At 36.1% G+C, this 21,985-nt stretch overlaps 2 protein-coding genes across 9 annotated transcripts in view; one reads left to right on the top strand and one right to left on the bottom strand.

Annotated features, from left to right (window-relative positions):
- LOC106061016 (DNA replication complex GINS protein PSF2-like) overlaps positions 1–2,547 on the bottom strand; it is an 11,871-nt gene extending 9,324 nt beyond the window's left edge. The window contains exons 1-2 of one of the 3 annotated variants that reach the window (XM_056034490.1): positions 2,444–2,547; positions 1,733–1,880 (exon numbers count right to left, since the gene is read on the bottom strand). In XM_056034490.1, the coding sequence (XP_055890465.1) occupies positions 1,733–1,822 (90 nt within the window). In that variant the 5' untranslated portion in view covers positions 1,823–1,880; positions 2,444–2,547. Of the gene's footprint in view, positions 1–1,732; positions 2,005–2,090; positions 2,205–2,443 lie in introns of those variants that run through there. The other 2 variants (XM_013219061.2, XM_056034489.1) reach the window with 2 other exon arrangements.
- Positions 2,340–21,985, top strand: LOC106061019 (eukaryotic translation initiation factor 2-alpha kinase 1-like). Of its 6 annotated transcripts, none has more exons than XM_056034488.1 (17): positions 2,340–2,363; positions 12,104–12,345; positions 12,941–13,141; positions 13,660–13,793; positions 13,925–13,968; positions 14,124–14,229; positions 14,740–14,820; positions 15,059–15,161; positions 15,317–15,371; positions 15,582–16,437; positions 17,439–17,532; positions 17,758–17,855; positions 18,305–18,431; positions 18,655–18,749; positions 19,020–19,160; positions 19,793–19,888; positions 21,526–21,985. In XM_056034488.1, the coding sequence occupies exons 2-17, from the start codon at positions 12,186–12,188 to the stop codon at positions 21,685–21,687; spliced, it is 2,553 nt and encodes an 850-aa protein (XP_055890463.1). In that variant the 5' UTR covers positions 2,340–2,363; positions 12,104–12,185; the 3' UTR covers positions 21,688–21,985. The 6 variants fall into 6 exon arrangements, with proteins under 6 accessions (XP_055890463.1, XP_055890458.1, XP_055890459.1 ...); XM_056034483.1 differs by lacking the exon at positions 2,340–2,363 and adding an exon at positions 2,544–2,668; XM_056034484.1 differs by lacking the exon at positions 2,340–2,363 and adding an exon at positions 2,564–2,663.

The raw sequence follows: 21,985 nt of genomic DNA, 5'->3' as shown, positions 1-21,985 counted from the left end.
GCTAAAAGTATAAAATAGCTCTAAACAAAACCAATAGGTAAAAAATATTCTAATCGCACAGATTTATTGTTGCTGGTCTAAATCTATTACAAATAAACATGTAACTGATCCAAACTAATTGATACAACTACATTTCATATAAGCTTTGTTTTTTTAAAAAAAGTATTTTTACATCTTCATGAATATAGTGGTTTTCATACATAGAGTTAATGTGAAACCTCTTATTGAGAGGTCCTAAGATCTGTGAATTTATCTTTTGAAAAAATATCACTGATTAACAAAGAGCAGACAAAGAGAGTAGTAAAGTTATTTAGATCTATATCAACTATATAGGTCTGTGAGTCAGCTCTACAGTGAAATTATTTCTATGGGGTCGTTCGTAAATGATGTCACGCAAAAAATGACATTTTTTTACCCCCCTCATCACAAAGTATAACTAATTCTCAGACCCCCCCCCCCCCTCTCTGCGTCACATCACAAAATAAAAAAATTATTTATTTCAAATTATCTATTTCTCATCAATTTTTTCCCAAAGAGGTTCCTTGTCAAAACATTTTGATAGTTGCAGCATATATTGTAATGAACCTACATGGGTGGCGATCCAATTTTGGTCTTTTGTAATGATCAAGCTTCTGTCTATTTCAGAATCATTGCTTTTGATAAATTCTGAATAATAATTTTTGAGTGATGAAAAATGACGTGTGAACTCTTCGAAAGTTCGCGATAGAAAGAGCAAGTAGCGCAAGAATTTTGGCGATCTCTGCAAAATGAGCAGAATAATTCAAATCGGAAAAATTCGTTACAGAAAAAATAGCGAGATGTTTCACTTCTGTGTGTTGATGAATGTTCGTTGATGAATTAAATTAAATGTCACAGCTGATCTTTCGATAACTTTAACTTTTTTCTCCATTTGATGTTGTTTTCAGGTTAGAGATTTGAATTTTCAAAAAACACGTTGATGTCGTTATTTTTCCGGAAATTTAAGATTAGTATTTTTGAGAAGAACGTGAAATTCTCAGTTGGCAGTGCCAACAAGATGTTTTCAGTTGAACTCCTCAAACAAGACTGAAATATCTCTATATTTTCAATAAAACTACCTTAGAAGTTCATGCTGAAATAAGTACCTAAAAATGTTATTATTTTTCAAAGATTTTTGAAGATTAAAAAAATATTTTATTTGTGTTTTTTTTTCTTAATTTTAAATTTGTGACATCACAAAATCGCTAACCCCCCTTCCCCCCTTGTCAGATTTTCTCAAACCCCTCCTACCCCGCCAGAGCGTGACGTCATTTACGAACGACCCCTACATATTGACTATAGATATGTTTTATTTTCTTTCCCTTCCAATCATTTTTTAGATTACGATCCATATTAAAAATGAACTCTAGTGGTTATTCCACCAATAATTCTTTTAGTCTAGATCCACCAGCGCCTAAACAATAAAAAATCTGGTTGCCAGGGCTGCCTAAAGATGTAATTTTAGTAAATATGTAAGCTTAAAGAGAAAATTACACTAGTACTGTCTATATGGGCCCGCCCTTATCAGCATATTACTCTACTGAGCATAGATATATAAATATAATATATAGAAGATTATAGATCAAGCAATGACGCATTTGACTTGTATACAATGTGTGCTTTTTAACTGTAGCCAGTGTGAGTGTAGGGTAACTTACAGTTACACTACACTCTACAGTAACTTTAATTTAAACTTACAGCAGATCATACTTACACTGATTAAATATATTTTATCGTGAGTAAAATTGGGTATTACTTTGACAAGCTCTCTTTCAGCAAGAAATTCTACTTCTGAAGGATCCATATTTCAATTATTTGAATTTGATCTGGATCAGATCATCAGTGCCAGTGGATGTTCGGATCTATCAATAATATTTTAAATATATTATCATCTACTAGTCTACTACTCTAGACTCTAGTCTAGTGATCTAGACCTCACCTAGCTAGACTAATTCTAACTCTAGATTCTAGATCTAAAATCTAAATTAGACTAAATCATTTATCATTTAGTTATTAGTAAATGGTCACTAAATAGTAAATCTAAGCCAATCTACACTCATTTAACTCATTACACTGTAACACTCTAAGTCTAAGGCTTCAAGTTCATCAAGGCTAACAATTGGCATTGATATAGAAACTAGAACAAGACATCTAGAATTAGTAATTAGTTTATAGTGACAATAATAACACTAGATGTATAAGTATATATGATAATAATATATCATTATATCTAGATTCAATAATCATTTCTCTACAACTAGAAGTTTGGAAAAGTATCTATATTTTCGTCTATGTAACTTTAAAAAAATGGATCAAGATCAATGTGCTACATAACTTGTAACTAGGTCAAGATTTAAATCTAGATCTAGATTCTATTTTATGCCTTTAATTTTAGCTTGATTTAGTATATTTTAAAATGGCACACCTTCAATTGAATTGAACATTATTTTAAAACATTTAGATCTAGAGTATCTCTATAGTCGGATTATTTCTTTGTTAGGATTTTCCCTTATCTTTCATTTGTAAAATTCTCCGACAGCTTTTAGATCAACCAAATTGATTTTCAAGACAGGAAAATAGAAACAACGAACACTGAGCTAACCTATAAAGAAGAACTCAGTAACTTAGTTACACTTCGACGATTAGTAAGGTCCTGTGATGGACAATCCAGATCTAGATTACTCTAAATAGATCTATAAATGTTTGCTTGAAGACCAATTGTTAAATTTAATAGATGATTAATATCTAAAAATAATAAAGGCAATATCCGCATTGAGCGTCGGTATTTACACTCCTGGCCATTTTTCTGCGTTGTCAAGGAGCAGGATCAAGACCAAAAGCATTATCAAAAGGGGGAATAACCTAGTTGTTTTTTAAATACCGACTTTAATCACGGATAGGAAGAGAGAGAAAATAAACTAATAGAAATAATAGAGCTCACAGACCTATATAAAATACCGACCGTAAATACGGATAGCTATGTAGATTGAATAAACAACTAAGAATCTAAACTATTACTAGCAGTAGTTTTGAATAGGGGGAGGAGAGAATAGTATATTATTATATAATTAATAAATATATTCTTATTAATTACATCTAAATGACAATAATTGCAGAAAAAAATAGTAGATCTAGATGTGGCATTTGTATTTGATATAGACTAGGTCTAGGTGCAGAATTTTTGGATTAAAATTTAATGTGCTGTCAACATGTAATATTTCTAAGTTAAAGTTGAGATTAATATTGAATTTAAATAGCTGTACGCATACCGGGACGTCTATCTAGTCAAATGTTAATGAAGTCAACATTAAATTATAAGTATAATAATTACATACCGGTACAGTAGGTAGTGGATCTAGATGAGGAAAAATATTATTTTAGACAGATGTAAGAGAGCAGTATTTGATATAGACTATGACTAGGTAATAGGTTTAGATTAAGTGTGTGTGTTAATGTGTGTGTGATAAGAACTGAATTTAAATACACCTTCATCTTGGTCTATATAGAGATTAATGATTAAATTTTAAATAGATCTATTTAGTAATATTTTGATTACCATTTAAATAAAATATTGTTGAGATCAATATTGTATTTAAATAAATCTAGGACTACTGCAACATTTCTTAATATGTCTGTCTAGAATAATGTTGAAATAAGTAAAATACGAAATTATATTTTTATTTCACCTATCATGCTGTCAACATTTACTTAAAATGGACATTATTATTGTGATCATATTTCTTTTAGACTTCGGGCCTATTAAAATCTCAATAGACAATATTTAGCATCGTTTTTTTTCTTTCAACGCTGGATGAGTGGATCCCTGTTTTTTGTAGCAAAGGTTTTAACCTTGTAAGGGCCCCGACTGGTCCAGCTCATACTAACCACATGGGCCCCATTTGGGGAAGGAACATTGGCCCAAACAGGCGCCTATAGTCTGGGCTCAGTCAGGGGGCCCAGAAAATCCCCTTGTGAAACCCCTGTGAAGCCTGTAAGGGGAAGGACTTGTGGGCCCCAACAGGGCCAAAGATAATTGGCCCTTTGGGGCAATTAATGAAAGCCCAAACATGGCCCTTAAGGATCGAGTCTAGGCACAATGAAGGGGCCCAGATAAAGCCCAGATAGAAACCCTAATGGGGCTATTATGGGGCTAATGTTAAGGGTATGAAAGGGCTAACCACATGGGCCCCATTTGGGGATGAACATTGCCCCAAATGAGGGCCCTAAGGGCTGAGTCTGGTCTCAGTTTGGGGGCTAAGATGAAGCCCTGATGAAACCCTCACGGAGTCAGTGTGGGGCTAACATTTAGGGGCCTGAAAGGGCTAAACACATGGGCCCCATTTGGGAGGCGAACATTAGCCCAAATGGGAATCCTTAGGGCTGAGTCTAGGCTCAGTTTGGGGGCCCAGAGAAGCCCTGATGGAACCTTCATAGAGCTAGTGTAGGGCTCACATTGAGGGGCCTGAAAGGGCTAAACACATGGCCCCATTTCGGAGGTGAACATTAGACCAAATGGGGGCCCTTATGGCTGAGTCTGGTCTCAATTCAGGTGCCCAGATTAAGCCCTATTGGAACACTCCAAGAGCCATTGGGGGGCAAACACTGAGGGGCCTGAAAGGGCTATACACATGGGCCTCATTTGGGGGATGAAGGTTGCCCCAAACTGGCACAATCAGGGGGCCCAGATGAAGCCCCGATGGAAACCTAATTGGGCTAGTATAGGGCAAACGTTGATGGGCCTGTAAGGGTTAACCACATGGGCCCCACTTGGGGGATGAACATTGGCCCAAATGGGCGTCCTTAGGGCTGAGTCTGGGATCAGTTATGGGGCCCAGATGAAACCTTATTGGAACCCTCATAGAGCTATTGTAGGGCAAACACTGAGGGGCGTACAAGGGCTATACACATGGGCCTCATTTGGGGGATGAACGTTGGCCCAAACGGGCGCAATCAGGGGGCCCTGATGAAGCCCTGATGGAAACCTAATGAGGCTAGTATAGGACAAACGTTGACGGGCCTGTAAGGACTAACCACGTGGGCACCATTGGAGGTTGAACATTGGCCCAAACGGGCGCCCTTAGGGCTGAATCTGGGCTCAGTCAGGGGGCCCAGAAAATCCCCTTATGAAACCCATTTGGGGCCCATCTGGGGGATGAACATTAGTCCAAATGGGGGCCCTTAGGGATAAGTCTGGGCTCAGTTACGGGCCCAGATGAAGCCCTGATAGAATCATCATGGGGGCCCTAAGGGATAAGTCTGGGCTCAGTTAGGGGGCCCAGTAAATCCCCTTATGAAACCTGTATGGGGCCAGTAAAGGAAAGTACTTGGCCCTTTGGGGGCAATTAATGAAAGCTCAAACAGGGACCTTAAGGATTAAGGATCAGGGGGCCTAGATGGGGCAAACAATAAGGGGCCTGTAAGGGCTAAACACATGGGCCCCATTGGGGGGATGAACATTGGTCCAAATGGACGCCCTTCGGGCTGTGCCTGGGCTAAGTTAGAAGGCCCAGGTGAAGCCTTGAGGGAACCCTCATGGGCCAGTGTGGGCCAAACATTGAGTGGTCTGAAGAGTTAATCAAATGGACCCCATTTAGAGGATGAATGGGTGAGTCTATGCTCAATTAGGGGGCCCAGATAACACCCTGCTGAAACCCACAAGGGGCCAGTGATGAGTGTAAACATTGAGTGGCCTGAAAGGGCTAAACACGGGCCTTTTTTGGAGGATGAATGGGGGCCATTAGGGATGAGACTGTCTTTAATCGGAGGGCCCAGATAAAACCCTGATGAAACCTACGTGGGGCCAGTGATGGGGGCAAAGAGATGGGCTTATTTGGAGGATGAATGGGGGCCGTTAGGGATGAATCTGTGCTCAATTAGGGGGCCCAGATAAAGCCCTGATGAAACCTACGCTAAACACATGGACACCATTCGGAAGATAAATGGGAGCTCTTAGGGGTGAGTTTGGGCTCATTAGAGGGCCCAGATAAAGACCGGATGAGTGGATCCCTGTTATTTGTAGCAAAGATTTTGGGCCAGGTAAGGGCACCAACTGGACCAGCTCATACTAACCACATGGCCCCCATTTGGGGGATGAATATTGGCCCGAACAGGTGCCTATAGGGCTGAGTCTGAGATCAGTCAGGGTGTCCAGAAAATCCCCTTGTGAAACCCGTGTGAGGCCTGTAAGGTGAAGGACTTGTGGGCCCCAACAGGGCCAAAGATACTTGGCCCTTTGGGGGCAATTAATGAAAGCCCAAACAGGGCCCTTAAGGGTCAATTCTGGTCTCAGTTCGGGGGCCCAGATGAAGCCCTGATTGAACCCTCATGGAGTAAGTGTGGGGCTAACATTGAGGGGCCTGAAAGGTCTAAACACAAGGGTTCCCATTTTGGAGGGGAACATTGGCCCAAATGGGGGCCCTTAGGCCTGAGTCTGGGCTCATTTCAGGGGCCCATATGAAGCCTTGATGGAACCCTCAAAAGCCAGTGTGGGGCTAACATTTAGGGGCCTGAAAGGGTCAAACACATGGGCCCCCATTTCAGAGGTGAACATTGGCCCAAAGGGTGGCCCTTAGGGCTGAGTCTGGGCGCAATCAGGGGGCCAAGATGAAGTTTGGAGACAAGGATTATTGCTAAAATGAATGAACCTCGGAGTATGCTCAAATATGTATCGGTGACTAAAAAACTTCTTAACAGACAGGACAGTCCAGTCGCGCTACGGATCTAGCGTGTCTCGCAAAAGAATACTTGAGCAAGGTTTACCGCAGGGCTCATCATTATCATGTACGCTTTTCTTAGTCTATATAAACGATCTGACAGAACGATTGAAATGTTGATCTCTGCTCTTCGCTGACGACCTGCTAATCTGGCAGACCGGGATATCCGCTGCAGCTCTCACGGCGGAATTCCAACGTGACCTCGTCACGATTTCGTTCTTTACTCGTATGTGGAAAATGGAAATAAATTGTACTAAAAAACCTCAGTTCAGACCCTATTCACATTGGAAAAGACATCCACCAAGCAGCCATAAATCTAAAAATTGATGGGACCACGCTTGAATCGGACCCACGGCCCTAAGCTGGTTATGTCTGATCATTTGTAAGAAGTACGACAAAAAGCCTTAGAAAGATTGAACGTCATAAAGCTAATGGCGCGGTACGGTCGCAAATCAAGTTAACGCCTCGCAAACGTCTCTATTGGGCTTAGACTTTAAAAAAAAGGATGTCTTCGCCCCACCCCACCCCACCCAATCGGCTAACAGGGAAACGACATAATATAAAGATCGGTGTTTTAATTTTAATTATATAGATATTTAATTGATTCTGTTACCAAGCTGTGATTTCTACAAATAAATTAGAACGCCCTCCCCCCCGAATGAAAGTTTATGCCATCGCCACCTCCCCATCCCACCAGATTGGCCAACATACTAAATGGGGGGGGGGGGCCAAATAATCTAGAAGCAGGTTGAAAAATAATTAATTAGTATATATTATTAACATAACCAATAAATTCGTACACAGATTGTGTGATTTCTTTAATAAAATTCGTTCCAGAAGGGGTGGGGGAGCAGAGGGGGGTGGGGCGATTGCTCCTACCTCCCCCCCCTCGATCCGCCAGTGAATTGGGGCCATTGTGTTTAGCCCTTTCAGGCCCCTTAAAGTTCGTCCCTTACTGGCCTCCACTAGGGCTTTATCTTTGCCCCCTGATTGTGCCCAGAATCGCTCTTTAAGGGCCCCCATTTGAGCGACGATCAACCCCCGAAATAGGGCCCATGTCTTTAGCCCTTTCAGGCCCCTCAATGTTTTTCCCTGTTAATGGCCCCATGTCTGTTTATCAGGAATTCATCTGGGCCAACTTACTGAGCCCAGGCTTACCTCTAAGGGCACCCTTTCGGGCCAACATTAATCCCTAAATGGGTCACATGTGTTTAGCCCTTTCAGACCCCTCAATGTTCGCCCCTCTTACCGTCCCCACTTCAGTTTTGTCAGGACTTCAATGTTTGCCCCTCTTACTGGCCCCTCATGGGTTTTAACCGGAATTTATCTGGGTCCCCTAACTGAGCTACTAAGCCCAGACTCACCATTTAGGACCCCTGTTGTTTGGGCCAATTTTCACCCCCCAAATGCAGCCCATGAGTTGTAGCCTTTTCAGGCTTCTCAATATTTGCCCCATTACTGGCCCTATGAGGGTTTCATCTGGGTCCCCCGACCACAAGTTCACCCCTAATGGCACCCTTTTGGACCAACATTAATCCCTAAATGGGTCACATGTGTTTAGCCCTTTCAGACCCCTCAATGTTCGCCCCTCTTACTGTCCCCACCGGTTTTATCAGGGCTTCATTGGGCCCCCTAACTGAGCACAGACTCACCATTTAGGACCCCTGTTGTTTGGGCCAATTTTCATCCCCCAAATGGAGCCCATGAGTTATAGCACTTTTAGGCTTCTCAATGTTTGCCCCCTTACTGTCCCTAAAAGGGTTTCATCTGGGCCCCCTGAGCCCAAGCTCACTCCTAAGGGCCTGCTTGGGTCAACGTATGCCTTCGATTAGGGCCATTGTGTTTAGCCCTTTGAAGCCCCTTGCAGTTTGCTCCTTACTGGCCTCCACTAGGGCTCCATCTGGGCCCCATGATAGTGCCCACAATCGCCCTTTAAGGACCCCCATTTGAACAACGATGATCCCCAAAATGGGGGCCATGTTTTTAGCCCTCGCAGGCCCCTCAATGTTCGACGCTCTTACTTGGTTTTATTCGAAATTCATCCGATCCCCCTATCTGAGCCAAGGCTCACCTTTCAGGGCACCCTTTTAAGCCAACATTAATCGCTAAATGGGCCCCATGTGTTTAGCCCTCAATGTTCGCCCCTCTTACTGGCCCCGCATGGGTTTTATCCTGAATTCATCTGGGACCCTATCTGAGCCCAAACTCACCCTTAAGGACCCCTATTGTTTGGGCCAATTTTCATCCCCCAAATAGAGCCCATGAGTTACAGCTCTTTCAGCTTTCTCAATCTGTGCCACTATCTGAGCCCAAGCTCACCCCTAAGGGCACCTGTTTGGGTCAATGTTCGTTCCCCAGATGGGGCCCATAAATTAATTAAGCACTTTCAGGCCCCTCAATGATCACCCCTCTTACTGGCCCCACATGGGTTTCATCAGTGCCCCTTAATTGAGCCCATGCTAACCCCTAACAGCAGAATGGGGCACATGTGTTTAGCCATGTCAGACATCTCCAAGTTTGCTCCTTACATACAGTAGTGGGTATAGATCAATAAATTTTTTTTATAGATCTATCATATAGTACCGTTATTTGATATAGACTAGGTTTAGATTTGTGTGTGTGTGTTTGTGTGAAAGAAAAAAACCAATTTAAATACCATCTAGATCTATATAGACTAATGATTACATTTTAAATAGATCTATTTAGTAATATTTTGATTACGATTTATGATTACGATTTAAATTAAATAAAGATGAGATCTAAATTGGCCTACTAGCCTATAAGTCTTATCTACATCTATCTGAAACTATTGATTTTTGTGCCAGTAACTGTTGGCGCAAGTCTTCTATACTGTACTCTTGTCAAAAAAAAAAAATCCAATTTTAATCATAAACATACCAGTACCAGTGTACCATACACACGTTTACGTGCTAATGAAATAATGCATTAACATATAACACAAATAAGAAAAACAAAACACAAAGACAGATCCATAACATTTTATTAAGACTTATTAATTCTTAAGAGTATAGACAAAAAATCATTACAAAAAAAAGTTAGATCTAGAAATAATCTACATTTGCTCTATAACTTGCACTAGATCTAGTAAATGTATGAGTTGTTTAAATAAAATAGATCTACATTTTCAAACGCTATCGAACTTTTTCAGAACTATATTTTATAGTTGGCAACAAAAGAGAACTCATTTTATTTTATTTTTTGGATTGAGTGGTATATATCTAATTTATCGGTAACCAACCAAGCCAATCTGGCAACAGTTGCAGTTTGTAAATATTGACGCTCATTGCGGAAATTGCCATAATAAAAATCTAATAGATCTATCTAAAAAGGAGATCACAAAGATTTGTTTTATTCACTGTTACTAGTTACTAGTGTTACTTACTTTACTAAATCTAAATCTAATCCTAACTGTAACTAGTCAACTACTGTTAGTGTTAGTCACGGACACTGTTACTAGTGTTAGTGTTAGAGTGTTACTTACTAAAGTTACTGACTATTACTGTTAGTCACAGTTAGTGTTACTTGCCTAGAATAGATTGGCTAGATGCAGATCTAGAAAAAAAACTAGATCTAGACATTCTAGATTCCAGAATTGTGTAGAAAATAAGAATCTAAAATAATCATTGATATAGATTTTAAAGAATCTATTAATCTAGAGTAGTAAACTAGAGTAGAGTAGAATCTACTCTAAATCAAGATCTAGACCTCTAGTACTTACCAAGTCATAGATTAGATCTATAATAATATATTTCTATCTAGTCATTTCCATCTAATGAACAGGTTTGGCCCTGTCGCAGCAATTTTTACATTTGAATTTCTATAGTTCCCTACCTAATGGTTAGTTAGTGCAAAAACTGCATATATATGTCTTTAAAGTTGTCATCCATTTGTCAATAAAAATTGATGTTTTGTTTTTGCTACACATAGTATAGTTACAATAAAATATGATGCTGAAGAGGCCAGGTCTGGTCAATGAGATCCAGCGCTGACATTAATGAACTACGTTCACCCCTTTGTAACTTAACCAACACTCTCAGTGTGCTAATGAACACTTCATAGTTATTGTATTTACAAAAATATTATCTTCAATTTTCTTTTTTTATATCAATTTCTTTTTATACCAACTCAAGACAGATAGATATATAGGTCAGTGTTACATTTCACACTCTCATTTGCTTCCTTCTCTGTTTGTAACGGACGCCACAACAAGGCCATTAGACACAGGTTTTACCTTTACTGTAGCCTACTAGTTGACCCACAAAGAAAAAAATTGCGTGACCCTACATCTCTAGCCTGCTCACTCGGAGGTCACGGCTCACTACTCAGTGACTGTTCTAAATTTGGTACCTGATTGATCAATAATTGTCCCTCCCTCTACATTTTTTTTTCTGGCACTGTGTTGATGATAGCACGCTTAGTACCTACCAGACAGAATAAGAGAGAGGGAGAGCAGGGTTGGGCCTATCACTGTGTTTGTTTGTAAATTGTATAAATTTTTTGCTTTAGTAGCCTATCACTTTTGATTGCCTTTGTCTTTCTTTAGTGACGTGTGGCAAAATAGTAATAAAATAGTGTAAAAAAAAAAAGTAGTGCTCTCTCACAAGCCTAACAGCTCAATTTTAATTAAAATAGCCTTCTTTAATGTCATTTATATAAATAGTAATAAACTAATATTAGTGAACATCCCCTATTGACACATAGGCTATGACATGTATGTGTTTTAGTCCCTATTAAGAAGCATTTTAGATGGTTCATGTTTAGCTGATATCAATACAAATTTTCTAAAAAAAAATCTCCTTAAACCTGAACCTACCCTCCTTCTGTCCTAGAAAGTGACATCATCATACCTGTGCTCTTTGAACGCAAGTAAACCCGTAGTCTGCTGGCCTTAGTTTTGGTATTTCTAATCTAGTGGATTGGATTTAGATTTATGTTAAACGAAAATAAAAGTAGAGTGTGAAAATGGGTTTACACGACATAATCATGTCAAATAGAAAATACTGTGAAAATGGGTTTACACGACATAATCATGTCAAATAGAAAATACTGTGGAAATGGGTTTACCTGATTTGTTCAAAAAGTTTTGTTCTTAAATAGAGATCAATTTAGCTCTTTTTTCTATTTTTGGGGTTCCCTATTTGTGAGAGGGACATTAATCATACATTACGGTCTCCGCCATGATCTAAGGAACATTTGTGGCAAGTTTTATTAAGATCGGTCAAACTGTTTGATTTCTATGCGTGACATACATACATATACTCTTACTTTCATTTATTTATTTATTTATATATATATATATATATATATATACTAGATGTGCAAATAATTGTTCATATTTTTGGATATTTCAGTTGACATCTCAAACCCTGATTAGGTTGTTTAGACATTTAAGTTAACATCTCAAACTGTGCTTAGGTTGAAATTTACAAAAGCATGACCAACCCAGCAATGAAAGTAAAAAGTGACACTCTGGTGATGACAATGAGGTCAGACCAGCGTGCCAATCAAGCGCAACTGAAAGCTCAAAGAGCTATGAAAACATTGGAAGACTCAAAGAGACACAAGGAGTACAAGCCTAAACAGAAGGAAATGTGTAAGTCTAGATGTATTTCTCTTAATGCTTTTTTTTAAACATATATAATTGGAAAAAAATTGCATTTTAGTGCTAATAGTTCACAATTTAAAAAATAAAGGGTATCATATAAAACCAAAGCTCGAATACAGTTCCTTTTTTAAAAATTTAGGTGAAAATTCCTATCCACAAAGTTATATCAGTTACCAGTAATCAATGAGTTTTAAAATTTGAAAAAAAGGTATTATGTTTTCAATACACATTTTAATTGTCAGGATGTATTCTGTCCCAGAATTATTTTTTTTTCATCTTGACACAGTTATTATAACAGAGTTGATAAATTATTTAAGTTTGTAGTGTACTAACTCATTTATTTGCTTTCATTAAATGTAAAGTTTCTAAAGATCTGTCATGCAAGTGATGTAGAGTTTACCATATTTATGTTTATGTTATTCTAGAGATATTGGACTACAAGAACCTTCTAAAGCTTATTGTATTATCATAATACACTTAATTGTTTTAAGGGCATTCTGCTTTGGGTTAAGTTGTAGTAGGAGTTTTGTTGTTTTTTACAGTAGAATTTTAATTTAAAATATTGTTTTGTTTGCATTCCAAGTTTTTGTAGATAACAAACTTCAACACCTGATAAAAGAAAAGAAAGGGGATACCAATGACTTAGAAAATAAGGAAGATGCAAAGATGTTAGCTTTGGCATCCAGCACCAGCATTCACCCTCATCTTCTAATGGCATCTTTACTAGAACAGCTCTGTTTCATGTATGCTAAGGAAAAGTCAAAAGCTAGCCAATTGTTTAAAAGTAAGTTTTTTCATTTTCATTTTCTATATTTGTTATTATTTGTAGATTAAGTTTGCTAAATTATTTATGTTAGGGAAGTTTTTTTTGTAACCAACTGCGAGTTAAAAAAAACAATAACAATATAATTAGGTTTTTAATCTTAATGGAATTATCATATGTCCACTTAGATTATCTGTTGCCAGCATATACTTATTCAATTTTATGTGATGGTAAAGTTCTGTTGCCGCTTTTTATATATATATAACATTCTGGGCTCACATAGGTCTCACCAGCCACATGAGGAGGCATAAAACCCCAGTGCAAAGCCCTCAGCCCCCTGGATGACAAAGTGGTCATCATCGAACCACAATGGACAAACTAAATATATATATATATATATATATATATATATATATATATACTGTGCAATGTTTTGCAGAGAGCTTGATAGAGTCTTTACATAAAATATATTTTCTATGATTAATAATATATTAATATAAAAAAATAATATATCTAATATAAAAAAATTACATATACAGTTCTGTGCAATCGACTCATCAAGTTAAACATCATAGCTCCACTCAGCCATCTGGATGAAATGAGCAGCTTGCGCTTCCAACAAAGGGCTATGTTTGACAAAATCATGAGAACTGCCATCCAGTCTCTAAATAAGGTGACCACACTTGGAAATAGTGTCTATATTTTATTCATGAGCAATAAAAAAACATGTTCAAATGTTTGTATACCATTTAGAGTTAAAGTTATTTATTTTCACAATTGTTCTTAATGTTTGAAATTTTGCAGAGTAAATCACTACTAGCTTTACCATCAGTGGAGCCTTATCTCAAGTATGTAGTTCTTTTTGGGTGTTTTTATTTTTTTGTATGCATGTTAAATATGCAAAAGGTCAAAGCATTGATTTAATCATTTTTATTAAAATTCTTTTTAAAATGTATATATATGTATATAAATAAATAAATATATATATATAAATATATAACAGTTTAAGCCTTGAGGAGGATGTCATTTCCCAGCAAACATCACGTTACAGATTTGAGTTTGAAGAACTATGTCTTTTAGGAAAAGGAGGTTTTGGTTCTGTCTATAAAGTAAGTCATTTTACTGATTGATTGTAATGTTTGTACCACATTTTACATAGTAATAATAAACGAGGTGTATATTGCACCTGCCAAAATGATGTATGAAACATTTGCACTCTTTCTTTTTTAACCCTAACCTTTTTGTTTTTAAATATGTATTAGCTGGTTGCATTATAGAATAGCTATGAGGTGCATGACTTCTAGATATATAAGATGGTGTCTACATTTTACTTAAGTGAGGACATTATAGTGTAGTGGGTACCTGAAGTTTTTTGTACTGGGGAAGTCATTGGGGTTTGTCATTTTACTGGACAACCCTGTTAACCTATAGCCATTATGCTGCCTGTCATTGACAACCATGTTTACCATTGGTAACACACACTTAACTCATTTTTCCTTTAGCTAATTGAAAGAAACTATTTTAAAAACTTGTTTCCATTTATTGTTACGCTCCCCATATTACAGTGTACAGACATATTTGAAAATGTGTCCCAACAAATTTGTTCTGTTTCTTTACAGGCGAGGAACTATCTAGATGGTTGTGAGTATGCTGTTAAAAAAATAAAATTCAAGCATAAAAATACAGAAACACTTTTAAAGGTAAACATTTTTAGTCTTTGTTTCAATATCATACTATATCTTCTTTGTGTGTTTGTTCTATTTATGTGTATGTATCTGTTGTGTTGTCTTTATATGAGAAAAGAGTACTTGTAATCACAACAAATTTCCATAAGGATCAATAAAGCAGTCTTAGTCTTAGTCTTATAACATTCCACTATATTTTCTTTATAATGAAGGTTCACATTAAAAAATAGAAAGTTGTTTTTATGCTCTGTAGCTGCTTAGAGAAGTAAAAGCTTTGGCCAATCTTCACCATTCAAATATAGTTGGTTATAATGCAGCTTGGATGGAGTATGATAACCCATACATGGCTAGCACAGGTAAGGGACATGCACTGGTGTTTGTTTGTTTGTTGTTTGTCTTTTTTTGTGTGTATTGTATTTGTTATGTTACTTTTCAAACTTAAGATCAACTAAGATCTTAAGATTCATGCTGCAAAGTACCTCTTACATGCATCTTATTTTGTGTAATGCAGGAAAATCACTCCCATCTAGCCCACAGAAACAAGAGTACACAAGTGCTACTGAAAGGTATTTTAAATCTATTGTTAACAAATGTTGCCTTGTAAATGTGTACCATCATTTGAGTTAATTATTTTTTCTATTTATTTATATATAATAAATTAACATATTTTGCCTAGAAAAATTTGTATTATCTACAATGTGTTTACAAAGGATCTAGTCATTTATAATGGTTCATTTGGTCAAAATTACTGACAGAAAATGTTGTTTGTTCTTTAGTAAAAACAACAGCACAAGTTACAGTATAGCATTTGTCTCGGATGGGGAAGAAAACACTCAAGAAACTCCTGCACATTATCCAGAATTAGATGGCAATGGTCTTGCAATGAAAGCCAAATTATTTAGCAGTATTATGGTTAAAGATTCCCTATCACCATCCAAGCCAACAAGTCTAAGACAGAATGCTGACATTTTGTTAGCAAGTTCTACAATGGTTCACAGAGAACAGTCTCAGATCTCTAGCTTAAAGATGTACAATAAAGATGAGGAGGTTCAATCTATTAACTTCTCAGAAAACAACTGCAAGTCACAGAGTCAAAGTGAGGCCCTTGTTGCCCTTGAGAGCCACGCTGAGATGAATGACCATGTGACATCTGCCCACAGTGCTCATTCTTATTATGAAATCAACTTTGTCAAAACAGAATCCGTGACTCATTCTGGGGACTTATTGGATACTAGAAAACTTTCTTCTGATCACAGTGTGCATTTAAATCAATCTCGTTTGGTACATACATCATTAATCTCTAAAGGATTAACTTTAACACATGATTACGAAAAAACGTTTAAAGAGGATCATCTTTCATTTCCTCACATGGATACAATCTCTCGGCCCAGTAAAAAAGTTGCAGAGGAAAATTCTGTTTCATTTCAAACTGGTGACAATGGTTTGGGAGACAAAAATTCATTGGCTGTTGTTGAAGAAAGTAGTGACTGGCTTGATTCAATAAGCCATCCTGTTATTGGGATAAAAAAAGAAATGATTCCTGATAAATTGCACTGGGCATATAATAAGAAAACCAGCTATGCTTATGAAACTGAAGATATTATAGACAAACAAAAAGTATATGACTTTCAGGTATGTATTTGAATCTTTTTAATTACATATTTTATACACCTTCTAAATTTATTTACATTTTGACAAATCCTCTTTATTTACTAAAATTGTTATTCAAGAAAACTTTGGTGTTTTCTACTAAAGTTGAGCAAATGTATTTTGCGAAAACATTTTTTCCTAAAATAGTTCTGAAATCTCAAAAAATGTTATCAATAGAATAATTGGTGGGAGGACATAGGTAACAATACTTGATGGGTTGAGTTTATATCCTAATGGAGTTAAGCTTTGAGGCAATTCAATTGTTACTCAGACAACATTGAAACTATATACAGATTTTACCACTTCTCTCATCATGAATTTCTATAACTGCAATATGTACCAGAGATGTTAAAAATATTGGACAGCTTAAAAAGATTTTCCATCTGTTTGTTTGTATGTTGCTACTTTATTTAAACAAATGAACAAATTGGCTTTATGAACATGTGTACTAATGTGTGAAAAGGAATGCAATAGAAGCCAGGTTTATATTTAAATATGTGGAGCTTCAGAAAAGAGAATTTCTATTTTTTCAGGGAGGGAGTAAGGGCTCCTACAATTCATGAGGTAAAAGTATTTGTGGAACAGCATTTTCATTGCTGTTCAGTTGGAGGATGTAAAAAAAAAAAGCTTTCAGGCCTTGATGTATTCTATGTGCGCTGCTCCTTAAGAGCTGAACTCTAGCCAAAGTAAACTATTCAACATTGCAAAATAATCTAGAGCATTTTTGTAAAAAAGCTCATAGGTGAATTTTTTTTTAGCTATTTGTTATTTTGCAAAATTATGCACTTTTATTTTTCATGTTCATACTTGTAAACATTTTTTCAAAGCAATATTTATTAAGCACTTATCCACAACATCCATACAAATTACTTTTTTCTTTTTTTTTTTTTTAAACATTTAAGTGTGTGGGGGGGAGGGAGGCTGTCCTCAATTTATGTATTCGTGTGTTATCTTATTTACAAATATTGCCTTCCTGTTCCAAGAGCTCAATAACACTGTACATTCAGATGGAACTCTGCTCTATCACATTGCAAGAGTGGTTGCTAAACAGGAACACAAAACTTCAAGCTATTGAGGGTGAGATTAGCTTTTAGAAATCATTCATTTAAAAGGTTTTGTCTCTTTTTCTAAACTTTGCTAAAAGTGGAGAAAATGTTGTTTCTATTCTATATTGTGTTATTAAAAATAAATCTTGATTCTGCATTGCACTAGTTATAGCACTCCCATGGAGTTTGATTCAAATTAATGATGCCCAACTGCACGCATTAACAATTCAATTACATTTACTGTTCACAATTTTAGATGAAAGTCTACGTGTTGACAACATGAGAATATTTCACCAGGTTCTGATGGCAGTCAACTTTATCCATTCTCAAGGACTGATACACAGAGACCTTAAGGTATTGTCTGAAATTCAGTAGGGATTTATTTATAAGTTGTCTTTCTGCTAGGTTTTTATTTTAATTTTTCTTTCTGATGAGATAGTAGTATCTTTGTAAACTAGAAGAAAAGAGCATTAAAAAAAAATTATTTCATCAAAATATATTAATTTTCAATAATGGTATGAAATTTACGTAAATATACTTATTTAAGTCAAATTAGAATTTAAAGTCAATAATTCTGAAATTAATATTAAAATTTATGAAAATAATTTTAAATTAAAATCTTAAGAGATTTTTTTTATTTATGTAATTTTTCAAAATGTACAGTTTATTTAAGAAACTCAAAATATTTTTAAAATGTTATTTTTCCTCATATTTGTTATACATCTGTAATTTAAAGCTAATAAAAAGGAAAAATATTAGCATCTATATTAAGTAATCAAACCATGCATTTTTATTGAAATCAGCCCAGGAATATATTTTTATCTGGCAAAGAGCTTCACGTCAAAATTGGAGACTTTGGTTTGGCCAAAGAAGATGTGTTCAGTCATGGTAGAGAAGAAATTATTTTAAAACCAACTCCCACAGATGATGGTAAACATTTTCTTTTTTTTTTTACTCCGCAACTCTTCTAATAGTTATAGCAGACACAACTATTTACGTTCTATTTTCAATCATAGATTTCAAGACAGATGTCACTAATAAGATGTCAAAATAGTTTTAGATAAAGTGAAATTTAAACTTTTTGTTTAAAAAATTGTGTATTTTAATTAAATATAACATTTTTTGTAATTGAATGTAAATTCTCATTGTGTAGACACCATTTTGTACCTTGACACCCACACAACTGGAGTTGGGACATCATCTTATGCATCACCAGAACAACTCAAAGGTTCACACTATGATATCAAGGTTAGTCTGAGCAACTTATGTTTTTGCCTTAAATAGATGTTTGTAGAAAATGAAGATGGGATTGTGTCAGCTTGTAATTTTTTGTGTCAACTTGTATTTTTTGTATATTTATTACAATGATTCAAACACCAACTTTTTCTGAGTATTGATGAATAAATAAAGAAACTCCAGTATATAACTTGTTTTGTTCCTAATGAACTGAAGCTCTAACTTGTTTTGTTCCTAATGAACTGAAGCTCTGACTTGTTTTTTTCCTTGATGATGTTCCAGAGTGACATGTACAGCCTGGGTGTGATTCTGTTTGAAATGTTCAATGTGTTCACCACAGAGATGGAGAGGCTGAAAGAGATTGAAAAGTTGAGGAAGAAAGGGAAATGTAGTAAACAGTTTGTTCAGAAATGGACACTTCAGGTTGGTAACTTTTGTGGCCCAGCAAAGTTTGTATTGGATGTAGTCAACAACTTTGTATATCAGAGAATGATTGAGAGCTGTGTAGACGCATAACTCTAGATGCTCTTAATAGGAGTTATCCTCCTTACTGATTTAGGTGCTCTTGGTGTAAAATGACTGCCAAGGAAAAAAATATTCTTAATAGAATCCTGGTAGAGATAAGTCTTTGAAGTTAGGCATATGAAGATTATATTGGGCCTATGAAGTGTCTTCTCCAGCTCTTATTACATTAGATTTGCTAGGGGAGAAGAAAACTGCATGATGTCTTGGTCACACATTAATCTTGCCCCACAAGTAAGCTGATGACAATCTACATACATATTAGTTTAAATTCAAAGCTAAATTAAGTAAAACTTCTTTATGTGTGTCTAAAGTTGTCAAGACATTTTTTATTTTATTTATGTAAACAATTATGAATTAAGTTTTAAGAGGATTAAAAACTTTGATCACACTAAGCAACATCTAGGTGATGTGTTTGTAAACAATGAAACAAAGTGAGAAACAAATCTATTGAAACGATTTCTATTAAATTATAATAATAATAAAAAACAGACAAACAAGAATCTCTTATGTCAGTTATATCATTCTATCAGGCAGATGCTATTAAAGCTTTAGTCAGTACAAATCCAACAGAAAGACCATCAGCACAAGAGTTGTTAAACAGTTCATTATTTCTGTCCAGAGAGCAGGTAAACATTTAAAAATACTAAGCCTCATTTCATATTAATTTGTAAACTTGATTCTTTCAAAACTTTAAGCAAATAAATAAATATATATATATATAAATATATATATATATATATATATATTGTTATAACTTTGCCATGCGCACCGCCATCCAGGCTAGTGCAGAAGGTGCGCATTTCTAGATACCTGACTAGGAAGGATGTTGACATTGGGAGGAAGAACGATTTCCGCCCAAGTCGAGAGCCGAAGTGAAAAGACTGTGCTAAAGATAGATGTTGTTATGATGTATTTGTGATTTCTTGTGAATAAACATCCTTGCCTCCTTAAGTTGCCTCCCTTAAGTTATACATTGGTGCTGGAAGTGGGATTGAGTGACTCAATGGAGGCCTCAGATAGGAGCTTATTTAAAATGATATCTTTGAAACGGCTAGACGAGCTGAACTTGAAGGAACTGAAAATAGAGCTTGAGATTCCCATTAGCATTGTTCTTGTCACTAGTGTTCTTTGTATTTCTACATGTTTGTGAAAGTTTGAGAGATGAGGTTGCAAACATGTGTCTTGCTTCAAGAACACAGCCACAAGGGAACAAATTTACTGCTGCAGTGGGAAATGACTGTATAGAAAATACAATAAACTTACATCTCGGTAACCCTGCCAGACCAATTAAAAACAAAGTTAACTGTAAGCTTATTTTGTTTTGTCTTTTTTTGTTTGTTTGTAGCTGGTGAAGGCCTCATGGCCCAAACATCCTTTGTTTTTACTTGCTCCAGCAGGATGACCTATATGTATGTTTATGGTAATGTCATGACCATAACAGCTCAGGGGGAAAGGGAGAATTTCAATGTATTCCATTTTTCTTTAACATCATGTACTTCGAATGTACCTATGATGTTGTGAACTGGTGGGAAGTATTTGGCTTTGCCTTTACCTGGCTTTTTGTCCAACCTTTTGTCTGTGTTTTCATCTGACCTTTGACATAATTGCTAGAAAAAAGCATAGTTGGCCAGGGTTTAGGGTAGATATAATGTCTAATATTTCTTTATTCATTTCTCTGTCCTATTTTAAACTTATCTGTTCCACACTTACTTGTACATCCACTGTTTACTTCTACATCCACTGTTTACTTCTACATCCCCTGTTTACTTCTTCATCCACTGTTTACTTCTACATCCCCTGTTTACTTCTACATCCACTGTTTACTTCTACATCCCCTGTTTACTTCTACATCCACTGTTTACTTCTACATCCACTGTTTACTTCTACATCCCCTGTTTACTTCTACATCCACTGTTTACTTCTACTCCTTCTTCCCTAGTGCTATTAGAGCATGGAATGGGTTGCCTGAGCTAGCCAGGAAAACCAGTGACTTGGCAGAATTTAAGTCATTGGTTAATATGCATGACTAAATGCATGACGCGTAGGACGTAATCATCTTCTTTTTTGAAGTAATGTCTGTATTATATAAGATAAGATAAGATACATCCACTGTTTACTTCTACATCCACTGTTTACATCTCTTTCTCATATATGCATCTCTAGATCTCTGTTTACATTTTTGACCCATGCATTGGTTTGGTAACTTGATTGTCCCTATATCCAACTACTATTCACATGACATTTATCTTTAATTTCTCATCAGCAAATTGAAAGGTTGCAAGAAGTGATACAGCAGCAACAAAAAGAACTAGAGAACTATAAACTGGTCCTTAAAGAAAAAGATAAAGCCATTAAAGAAAGGGACATGAAAATCAAAGAGAAAGATAAACTTTTATTTCAGATAAGCAAGAAACATATTGTGTAGAAGTGGGCAGTTGGCTCTGTAAAATATATGTTTCCCTACCCCAACCAAAGAAGAAGAAAAAAAGAAGTTGAATCTGTTGCAATGGAAAAGTGGCCTTCCAGCCACAGCCTTCAAATCATTGGATGATTATCCAGCCATTCACTAATTTATTCTATTAATTTATTGAACCAATCATGATAGATCTATTTATTTAATTTATGTGTGTATAGTTTGATATATGATAGTTTTAATATTTCCAATGTCTTGACCTGATTTTGTTGACATAAATACAAACATTACTTTGTCATGCTAATCAAAA

This window comes from Biomphalaria glabrata, chromosome 7 (assembly GCF_947242115.1).
Source record: "Biomphalaria glabrata chromosome 7, xgBioGlab47.1, whole genome shotgun sequence".
NCBI classification, from domain to species: domain Eukaryota; kingdom Metazoa; phylum Mollusca; class Gastropoda; family Planorbidae; genus Biomphalaria; species Biomphalaria glabrata.
The sequence above is the reverse complement of the archived record's forward strand: the minus strand, read 5'-3'. Positions and strand labels throughout refer to the sequence as shown.